The sequence below is a fragment of the Entelurus aequoreus genome, linkage group LG05, assembly GCF_033978785.1.
Source record: "Entelurus aequoreus isolate RoL-2023_Sb linkage group LG05, RoL_Eaeq_v1.1, whole genome shotgun sequence".
In the NCBI taxonomy this organism is placed as follows: domain Eukaryota; kingdom Metazoa; phylum Chordata; class Actinopteri; order Syngnathiformes; family Syngnathidae; genus Entelurus; species Entelurus aequoreus.
Window position 1 is genome coordinate 78,300,524 of NC_084735.1, and position 11,274 is coordinate 78,311,797.

Genomic DNA, 11,274 nt, shown 5'->3' on the forward strand with positions numbered 1-11,274 from the left:
TTATACTTGGAAAATAATATCTGAAATGTTTTTTTATTAAACAAAAGTTTTTTTTCTGCAGAAAAAAATTGTCTTCTAGGTTCAAACTCTGTATTGACATTCTACACTGTTAATCATTATGAGACAGGAACACAACTTTTTTTTTTAGGACAAAAAACGCTTGGAAGATGCAGCTACAGGGAGTCGCCGTTGTAGCTTTCAAAGCCCTCTAAAACAATTTCAAACACAACCATTAAAGGCCTACTGAAATGAATTTTTTTTATTTAAACGGGGATAGCAGATCTATTCTATGTGTCATACTTGATCATTTCGCGATATTGCCATATTTTTGCTGAAAGGATTTAGTATAGAACAACGACGATAAAGATTGCAACTTTTGGTATCTGATAAAAAAAAGGCTTGCACCTACCGGAAGTAGCGTGACGTAGTCAGTTGAACATATACGCAAAGTTCCCTATTGTTTACAATGATGGCCGCATGAAGTGAGAGAGATTCGGACCGAGAAAGCGACAATTTCCCCATTAATTTGAGCGAGGATGAAAGATTTGTGGATGAGTAAAGTGCAAGTGAAGGACTAGTGGGGAGTTGAAGCTATTCAGATAGGGAAGATGCTGTGAGAGCCGGGGGTGACCTGATATTCAGCTGGGAATGACTACAACAGTAAATAAACACAAGACATATATATACTCTATTAGCCACAACACAACCAGGCTTATATTTAATATGCCACAAATTAATCCTGCATAAAAACACCTGCGTGTTTGTTATGCTAGCTCCTAGCTCCTCTGCTAGCTCCTAGCTCCATAGAACACGCCAATACAATTCAAACACCTGATCAACACACACAATCACTCAGCCCAAAAGACCGTTTACCTAACCCAAGGTTCATAAAGCTTATATATTTTTAAAAAGTTACGTACGTGACGCGCACATACGGTCAAGTTATCGAATGTTTAGCAGCCAAGGCTGCATACTCACGGTACCTGATATTCAGCTGGGAATGACTACAACAGTAAATAAACACAAGACATATATATACTCTATTAGCCACAACACAACCAGGCTTATATTTAATATGCCACAAATTAATCCTGCATAATAACACCTGCGTGTTTGTTATGCTAGCTCCTAGCTCCTCTGCTAGCTCCTAGCTCCATAGAACACGCCAATACAATTCAAACACCCGATCAACACACACAATCACTCAGCCCAAAAGACCGTTCACCTAACCCAAGGTTCATAAAGCTTATATATTTTTAAAAAGTTACGTACGTGACGCGCACTTACGGTACGGTACGTGTTATGCTAGCTCCTAGCTCCTCTGCTAGCTCCTAGCTCCATAGAACACGCCAATACAATTCAAACACATGATCAACACACACAATCACTCAGCCCAAAAGACCGTTCACCTAACCCAAGGTTCATAAAGCTTATATATTTTAAAAAAGTTACGTACATACGCAAAAAAAAGCCAAAGCTGCATACTCACAGTAGCACGTCTGCGTCTTTGTCATCCAAATCAAAGTAATCCTGGTAAGAGTCTGTGTTGTCCCAGTTCTCTACAGGCGTCTGTGTATCCAAATCAAAAGTCCTCCTGGTTAGAGTCTCTGTTATCCGAGTTCTTCCATCTTGACTGCATCTTTCGGGAATGTAAACAAAGAAGCGCCGGCTGTGTACTGTTGTGGCTGACTACGTTCGAAAAATACGTCCATTTCGCACCGACAACTTTCTTCTTTGCTTGCTTGGCTTCCTTCTCCATAATGCAATGAACATGATTGAAACAGATTCACGAACACAGATGTCCAGAATACTGTGGAATTATGAAATGAAAACAGAGCTTTTTCATATCGGCTTCAATGTGGAAGGCATACCCGTGTTCGTCGGGCTACGTCACGCGCATACGTCATCCTCAGAGGCGTTTCGAACCGGAAGTTTAGCGGCAAATTTAAAATGTCACTTTATAAGTTAACCCGGCCGTATTGGCATGTGTTATAATGTTAAGATTTCATCATTGATATATAAACTATCAGACTGCGTGGTCGGTAGTAGTGGGTTTCAGTAGGCCTTTAACGTTTTATAAACACACTGCAAGTATATATATATATATATACAGTGGGGCAAAAAAGTATTTAGTCAGCCACCCATTGATTGTCAATGGGTGGCTGACTAAATACTTTTTTGCCCCACTGTATATATATATATATATATATATATATATATATATATATATATATATATATATATATATATATATATATATATATACATATATATATATATAATGTAGTAACAGACACGTTCATAACAATATGTAATATGTACAATATTTACCGTATTTTGATCATTTTAATCACTGTCTGGACTGATTTCTTCAGCGCATTGATTTCCGTTTCCATAGCAGCGCACTTCCGACATGTGGCAACAAATGTGCGTTCCTACTTACGGAATCAGACACAAGTGTGTTTTCTAATCATGGCAGACTTAGTTACTGACAAAGAAGACAACTGTTTTTTGGACAAATGAGGATTCACAACCTTATCTTTTTGAAGCTGAATATACAGCGGATGAACTGCTGGTTTTAGAAGCGAGCACGAATGAAGAGTGAAATGTTGGAGCAGACGAAAGCCGAGAGAGTGAAGTCAATGTGACTCGAAGCTGCAAAATGTGGAAGTTGAAGCCATGCCATTTCAACATACATGGAGTGCTTACCCAAATAAACCGGGAAAAACTTCCCCATACCAGCTGGACCAAACGTGGAACTGTCCATTGAGTGAGTCGCACTTTAATATTAATCATGATACACACACAACACATCACCGTACAACTACAGTGCATACACTGTCTGGCTCCCTGTGTACAAACAAAACGTGATATGTGGGCTAATACTTTATAGATACTGTAATATGATTGTTCATATTTTTCAGCCAGTACAGTGGTGTCCTATCGTATTGTGTTGTGCATCACAAACTCAAACGCTGACGTAGAAGCTAGCTTATCTCTTTCTGTAGCTAGCTTTTACGGCTAATACCGAAAAATGCCGATGTGTAACTATGCTAGAAAAAGAGTTCCCCGGTGCTCGTTCTGACAATAACCGTTTTGCTACAGCTTGGTTATTATACAGGTTACGGAACATAAAATTGAAATATTGTTGACGGTTTTTTAATGCATTTTTAAAGTGATTTAAAGGTAGAACTGATTGTTCCCGTTAGGTGCATTGCTAGCCACCAAGAACGAGCCGATTAGAAAGCAAAGAATAAATAAAAAAAGTGTCTTCTTGTCTCTCAAAATTCGGTACAGTAAGAAAACAACAAAATATACATTTTTGGGTTATTTATTTACCAAATTTGCAAAATCTTTCACCAAAAATATTTTTCTTAGTGGAATATTTGATGTGAAGTAATCGGAACCTTGGATAGATCAATAATTCATAATAACATTGATTTTGATTCAATATTATGTTTTGAGCAATGACAGTTTGAAAGAAAAAAAAACAGCTTTGTTTTATTAGTCAACATTGCAACTTTTTCTAATTTACATTTAATCTTTAAGCTTTTTTATTTCACTTTTGTTATGTTTTTGTTTATTTTAATAGTATTTTTAGAATGTGCCGTGGGCCTTTAAAACATTAGCAGTGGGCTGTAAATGGCCTCCGGGGCACACTTTTGACACCCCTGCTATAGATAATAAAAAATTCAATCTGATAAATCTATGGATAAAAAGCAGAGCCTGGCGACGCATGCGCGTTTATCATAACTTTCTCCCTCTCTCTGTCTCTGCCCCTCCCTCACGAATGCTGCTGCGCGCACAATTTGTTTTGTTTTTAACCCCTTCTTAACCCTGAACATACATTGAAAATACACGCAACCCTAACTCAAAATGCCGGACATTTGAGGCATTTAAGAAACTCCGCCCTGACAGCTCCGCAAAAGAGGACATGTCCGGTGAAAAGAGAACGTATGGTCAGTCTATTGTAGCCTATTAGCTGCTAGAATGCCGTGTGTTGTGCCTCGGTGTGCTTGTTTACACAACGTGCGTTACGCTACTTAATATGTCCGTGTGGAAACTCGTTCGGTACACCTCCGAAACGAACCGGAACCCCCGTACCGAAACGGTTCAATACAAATACACATACCGTTACACCCCTAATATTCACAGACTCATTTCGAAAGATATTCACTTTATAGACATTTCTCCAACAAGAGAAGCAGTTTAATTTTTTCTTTTCTTTAGTTATAGCGGAACTGTGCATAAGAGTTTCACGCATTTTGAAAATGTTTTACTTTTTCACATTAACAGTCTTTGGCTACGAATACTTATTTGACATTTTATATACGTGATAAAGACATCATTGTTTTCTGTGTGACTCATGAGCAGTAATTATTAGTACCTATTGGTCTACATATAAAAGGCACTAACTTTCGTTTTTGTTGTTTTAACTTGGCCCCCATAATTATTGGTTGTACACTCTGTGCCCGCCACTTCAAAATAGTCTGAATCCGCCTCTGCTACCATGTTTACTACGACTGTAAATCTTTGGGCACCGCACGATTCAATTGGATTCTTGGGAGTAACGATTTGATTCTCGATTCAAAATCAATACTTTTTTTTAAAACATTGGGTGCGAGTTCTATGATTAATTATATTCCTCCATAAAATAGATAAACAGCTCTGATCAATTTCTTTATTACTTAAAAGAAAACAGGTTTTGTTAAATAAAATTCTACTCAAATATTTATTTAATGTCAAATACAAATAAGGCAACAAGAGAAGTATGTGAACATTTCTCAGTACATTTGTACAGCAGATATGGGCATATACATTAACAATATGATTTGTCTGAGTGGCTGGACGGGACTGAGATAGAAAAAATAAGATAATTATTTTTTGACACCCCTTATGTTTACCTTTTGTAAATGGCTTGACTAATATACAGGAAAACGTGTGTGCTTATTGGAGGACATTTAGATGTTAAGTGGTTGTCGGAGGGGCCGTAGGCGCAAACTGGCAGCCACGCTTCCGTCAGTCTACCACAGGGCAGCTGTGGCTACGAAAGTAGCTTACCACCACCAGGTGTGAATGAATGATGGGTTTTTAACATGTAAAGCGACTTTGGGTACTTAGAAAAGCGCTATATAAATCCCAGGTATTATTATTATTATTATTATTGTCCAGCTTTGCACAAGTAGACACGCTGCAGGACTGCTTGTATCGGAGCGCTGATATCAAAGATTTTAGATGCAAGCCTTGTTTTTTGCTGATATCAATATCGGTTAGGGAAACCCCTCATTTTTAAAACAAAATCGTCAACATAAAAAGTATTACAGAAAATATGAATACGTTTACATCATGTTTTTCAATATCCGTAAAACAACAGCGGTTAGACTGCAATAAAAATGGAGATCATAACAATTAGCTGCAAGAATTTGCCCACTTGACCCAGCTCTGTCTGAAGTCTCCAGGACACATGTGTGACAGGCAAAAAAGCTCATTTGGTTCCACCCACGGGTTTGCATGTACAAATCTCAAGATCATTGGATCGTTCTCCCCTTTTAATATCCCAGTCAGAGCAGTTTCATGCTGTATCACTATGACAACCAGTAGTGCAGAATTGTCATAGGACAACTATGATAACTCTGCATAGATATGAAATAGGACTGAAAATACATCAATAAAAATGTGGCATGTACATAGACTTGAAAACTTGTCTTACTGCTTGTGCTTGTTTGATGAAATCCAGAATGTCCTCTTTAAGGGCCTGGTGGATCTTGGCGGGGCCTTTGTCATCCCACAGGCACACCGCATGGACATCTCTGTGGGGACGAAAAACACAATGTTGAGTTGTGAAAGTCCACCCCCTTACCCGGCAAGGTTTGATTTTTATGAGAAACTTACGAGAAAAGGTCAAACCACTGCTGCTTGGTGACGGACTCTTGCCGTAAGAGCTTTAGCACGATGGGACGCATCAGGTCCCATTTGTCCTCAAACTGAAGGGAGCCTTTGTTCTGGAAAACAAGTTGTTATGACATTGGAAGACTGAGCAGATGTGTAAAAAGGAATCAAACATTTAATCATTTGATCTTGCCTAGGGTCACAAGTAAGCGGCATGCTTTCCTTGGAAGTATAAATCCAAGAATGACGACGGGATTGGGACGTTTAGTCAGAATTGATCCCACGCCAAATGTGTGACAGCAACCAACGTGAAACACTACATTCTTACATGCCTTTAGTATTGATCATCTTCATTTTCTTTTTCTTTTTGAAGCAGCTGTCAATCAAAGACTTCTATGACAAGCACCAAGTAGCGCTTATCTGCACATAATGTGCCGCAGAGCCTCAAACTTTTTAAATTGCCGTAACAGCGTCACCTACAAATGTGCATCGCCAGAACGACGACAATACGTGGTATGAACATTGTGTAGAGCAATGGTGCCCACACTTTTTCTGCAGGCGAGCTACTTTTCAATTGACCAAGTCGAGGTGATCTACCTCATTCATATGTTTAATTTATATTTATTTATTTATCAAAGAGAGGTTTTGGTTAACAAGTTAAAGGTGTTTAATGATAATACAAGCATGTTTAACACATATAGATTCCTTTCTTTCATGAAGACAAGAATATAAGTTGGTGTATTACCAGTACCTGATTCTGATGACTTGCATTGATTGGAATCAGACAGTAGTGCTGATAACGTCCGCATTTTTGAATGGAGGAGAAAAAAAGTCCTCCTTTCTGTCCAATACCACAAGAAAGTGGTTTGTTTTTGGCATCTTATTTGTACAGCTTCCATACTCGTTTTTATACACTTTACAAGAAATACACTGGCGGCAAACTCGGTAGCTTGCTAGCTTGTGCGCGCCAACTTTCTGAGACTCTTATTTTGTTAGCGCAGGCAGGATGACGGAGCGCTTTTATTGTGAAGATAGGAACCGTGCAGTCGGTCTTTAGAGTTTTGACGGCAGGTACGGCGCGAGAGTCTGTTGAAATACAAAGTGTTTCTCGCCTTCCTGTCGGTCAGCGTCATCTCACAAGACTCCGGGTGCCATGAACGTCAATCAAGTGACGAAAGTGACGTATTGGTGAAGACTGATGATCGCTAATTTTTAGGTCTATTTTTTTTATGCCCGGCTGGCGATCGACTGACACACCCTCCGCGATCGACCGGTAGCTCGCGATGGATGTAATGGGCACCCCTGGTGTAGAAAGTGCTATCTATATCACGCAATTCTCGAGTTTTGGCAGTCTGTCCTTAAAAACAGCAGAGTGCTTCAAGTCATGTCATAGCGATGATCTTTGACTAGCATTTTGTCAGTTTGGCCTTAAAAATAACAGTACTCCTGTTATTAAGGGGACTTATAATAGTATTTTTTATAGTAGGTCTTTGAAAACGGCAGAGCGTTTGTGTCTTATAGACCAGTGGTTCTCAACCTTTTTTCAGTGATGTACCCCCTGTGAACATTTTTTTAATTCAAGTACCCCCTAATCAGAGCAAAGCATTTTTGGTTGAAAAAAAGAGATAAAGAAGTAAAATACAGCACTACGTCATCAGTTTCTGATTTATTAAATTGTATAACAGTTAGGGATGATGTTTGATAAGGAATTATCGAGTTTGAGCCTATTATCGAATCCTCTTATCGAACCGATTCCTTATCGATTCTCTTATCGAGTCCAGATAGGTTGTTGTATATGGAAAAGAACACACAATATTTGGGTTAACAAAAGCTCACTTTTATTATATAATAAAAAAATAAAATCTAATAAATAAATAAATATTGACTGTTACCCACCTAAAAAAATAAAATAAAAAAAATAAATATTGACTGTTACCCAAAGTATATTAAGTGGGATTTTTCAGAGAAACAAATGTATACAGTAACACAAAAACAACCTGTCTCTGTGATCACTATAAGTGTATAAATAATAATATAGTGTTAAATAAAATCAGTCCCTTGGGCACAAAACTGAAAATAATACAGCTCTCCAAAAAGTGCACTTCTGCTGCTATTTGACATAACTGTTTGTTATGATGCTTTGACATTTTTGCACTTTATTTCTTTATTGAAAGAACATTCTATGAAGAGAAAAGTTATTTGCAAATGTGGTTACAATGCTAATAAATGAAAGTTAAAGCTAAAAAAAGAAATACACTTTATTGAGTTAACATTATTTCTTTATGGGGGAAAATGTTATGAGCTAGAGAATATAACAACTACACTACCCAGCATGCAACGGGAGTTACGAGCATGCGCGGTAGCCCCGAAAAGTGTTGCATGTTGCCACGCTGTGAAAGTAAACGTCAAGAACTCAGCCAACACGCCTCGTCTGCATTATTTATAATTAGACCGACAACACATCTACAGTGTGATTTTGTTTTGTTTACAAGGAAAGAAAAACAAAAGTTAAAAAAGGGAGATATGTTGTATATATATGTATGTGTTGCGGTTGTTTTAAGAACGTTGTGACAGATGCCGTAAAGGAGGTGCGTTGCTATGTTTCCGGTTGGTCGTAAAAGTGTTCGTCATGTGTTTTACCCTGCTAAAATCTCTCAGTAAAGTTATTCGATGGATTATAGCTTTTGTTTTTAACTTTATTACACCTTGGAGCGCTTTTTCCCGTCCATTGTTTTCCTGCTTTCGCTATCTGCGCCTAATGACTGAGCTACGTGACGTCATTTATTGTGATGTCCCACGGAGCATTTCTGGTCGGGACGGGATTCGGATAAAGAATCAACTCTTTTCCTTTACTATAGTGGTCTCGATAATGGTTACCGGTTCTCAAAAAGGGATTCGAGTCCGAGGACTCGGTTCTTTTCTTATCAAACAACCGGGAAAACCGGTTTCGAGTATCATCCCTAATAACAGTGCAAAAATATTGCTCTTTCTTTAACTATTTGGAAAAAAAGATATAAAAATAACTAAAAACTTGTTGAAAAATAAACAAGTGATTCAATTATAAATAAAGATGTCTACACATAGAAGTAATCATCAACTTAAAGTGCCCTCTTTGGGGATTGTAATAAGAGATCCATCTGGATTCATGAACTTAATTCTAAACATTTCTTCACAAAAAAATAAATCTTTAACATCAATATTTATGAAACATGTCCACAAAAAATCTAGCTGTCAACACTGAATATTGCATTGTTGCATTTCTTTTCACAGTTCTTTTTGACAGACATTTGAAAAAGATCTCACGTACCCCTTGGCATACCTTCAAGTACCCCCAGGGGTACGCGTACCCCCATTTGAGAACCACTGTTATAGACGATCTTTGACCAGCATTTTTTCAGTGAGTCCTCAAAAACAGCAGAGCACTCCTGTTTTGAGGACAGTACAGCGCTTCCTCACATATGAGATCTTTGACTTACCTTTTTGCAGGAAAGTCCTGAAAAGCCCACACCGTGCTTCGGTCATAGAGAGCAGTGTTTCTTAACCATTAACCATTGTTGGGCAGCAACCACCCCCCAAAAATATCTGTTTATCAGCTGTAATACACTTTTCCACCTCTTGTGGCAGTATTGACATCAAATAAACAGAAGAAGTCTGGTGCGAAAGTCATAGAGAATTTAGACAAGTTTCTTAAGCCCAAGAATTATGACTAAAGTGTACCTGTATGTTAATTTACACTTAAATTGTATTGACAGTTATTTAAGAAACATATATATTATCATTAATTTAGTTAGAATGTATTTTATTTTAGCACTGTGTAGTTATTTTTCATCAGTGCCTTCTATTGAAGTATATTTGATTAGTATTTATTTTTGATAAAGAGGATATCTTACTGGCATTTTTGCAATACGTTCTTGAAAACAGCAGAGAGTTCCTGTCATAGAAAGGATCTTTGAATAGTGTTTTTGCTCTAGGTCTTCAAAACAGCACAGTGCCCATGTCTTACAGAGAATCTTTAACAGGCATTTTTGCAATTTTGTTATTCTTATAGCCAGACCTGTGTTTATTTCCGTACCTGACGGTTTCGGCCGGGACGAGGGGGCGTACCACCTGCCCCACACCTGGGACAAAGTCCTGAAGAGGTCGGACTGCAGGTGGCGCTGTCAGCCTGCTACTACAAGCAGTAAGACAGTGCCAAAAACTGTTTAAATGAGCTGACCAGACTGTCAGGTACGAAAAAAAACACAGGGGTGGCTATAAGTATGACAAAATCGCATCATTTTTGCAGTTTGACCCTAAAAACAGCAAAATGCTTCTTCTCGTACACGTTTTTGATAAGCCTTTTTGCAGGAAAATCTCCTGAAAAGCCTTAGGACCCTTCCTTTAAAGAAAACTGGAGAGAGAACTGAGCTATCTAAAGGTCAAAGCAATCTCGAAAATAGTCCCCCACTGCTCATACTTTCGTCCACCTAAGGCACCTTCACCTTGTATGGTATCGAAACTGAAAGTTGACATTCTCCTCCAGGCTGATACTTCCTAACACAATTAAAATAAAGAAAATAATTATGTGTGTGAGAGTGCATAGGGTGAGCTCGTCATGTGTGTATATCCCTTCAAACAGAACAGAGGCCAAGCTAGTGATTTCTAAGGCATTAGGTTAAAATATTTCTTTAATAAACCACATTGTCATTTAGAGCAGTGTTTTTCAACCACTGTGCCGCGGCACACTGGTGTGCCGAGAGATACAGTCTGGTGTGCCGTGGGAGATTAAGTCATTTCACCTATTTGGGTAAAAAATATTTTTTGCATACCAGTAATTATAATCCGCAAATAATGTGCTGTCTAGAGCTCGGCATAGTAACCGTGTAATACTCTTCCATATCAGTAGGTGGCAGCCGGTAGCTAATTGTTTTTTCGTGATCACAATATGCAGACGACAGCGGGAGGCAGCATGCAGGTCAAAAGGTGTCTAATGCTTAAACCGAAAATAAACAGAAGGTGAGTGCCGCTAAGAAAAGACATTGAAGCATAGGAATGGCTATGCAGAATGAAACTAAAACTGAACCGGCTACAAAGTAAACAAAAACAGAATGCTGGATGACAGCAAAGACTTAGAGCATGTGGAGCAGAGAAGGCGTCCACAAAGTACATCCGAACATGACATGACAATCAACAATGTCCACATAAAGAAGGACAACAACAACATAAATAGTCTTGATTGCTAAAACAAAGCAGATGCGGGGAATAGCGTTCAAGGAAGACATGAAACTGCTACAGGAAAACACCAACAAAACAGGAAAAGTCACCAAAATAGAGAACTAAAACACTACGCACAGGAAAACAGCAAAAAACTCCAAATAAGTCATGGCGTGATGTGACAGGTCGTGA

At 38.4% G+C, this 11,274-nt stretch overlaps 1 protein-coding gene across 1 annotated transcript in view; it reads right to left on the reverse strand.

Annotated features, from left to right (window-relative positions):
• Nucleotides 1-11,274, reverse strand: part of LOC133651063 (cullin-5) — a 43,274-nt gene that overhangs the window by 28,180 nt on the left and 3,820 nt on the right. Inside the window, exons 2-3 of the mRNA XM_062048974.1 lie at nucleotides 5,893-6,002; nucleotides 5,711-5,810 (exon numbers count right to left, since the gene is read on the reverse strand). Of these exons, the coding sequence (XP_061904958.1) occupies nucleotides 5,711-5,810; nucleotides 5,893-6,002 (210 nt within the window). The remainder of the gene's footprint in view (nucleotides 1-5,710; nucleotides 5,811-5,892; nucleotides 6,003-11,274) is intronic.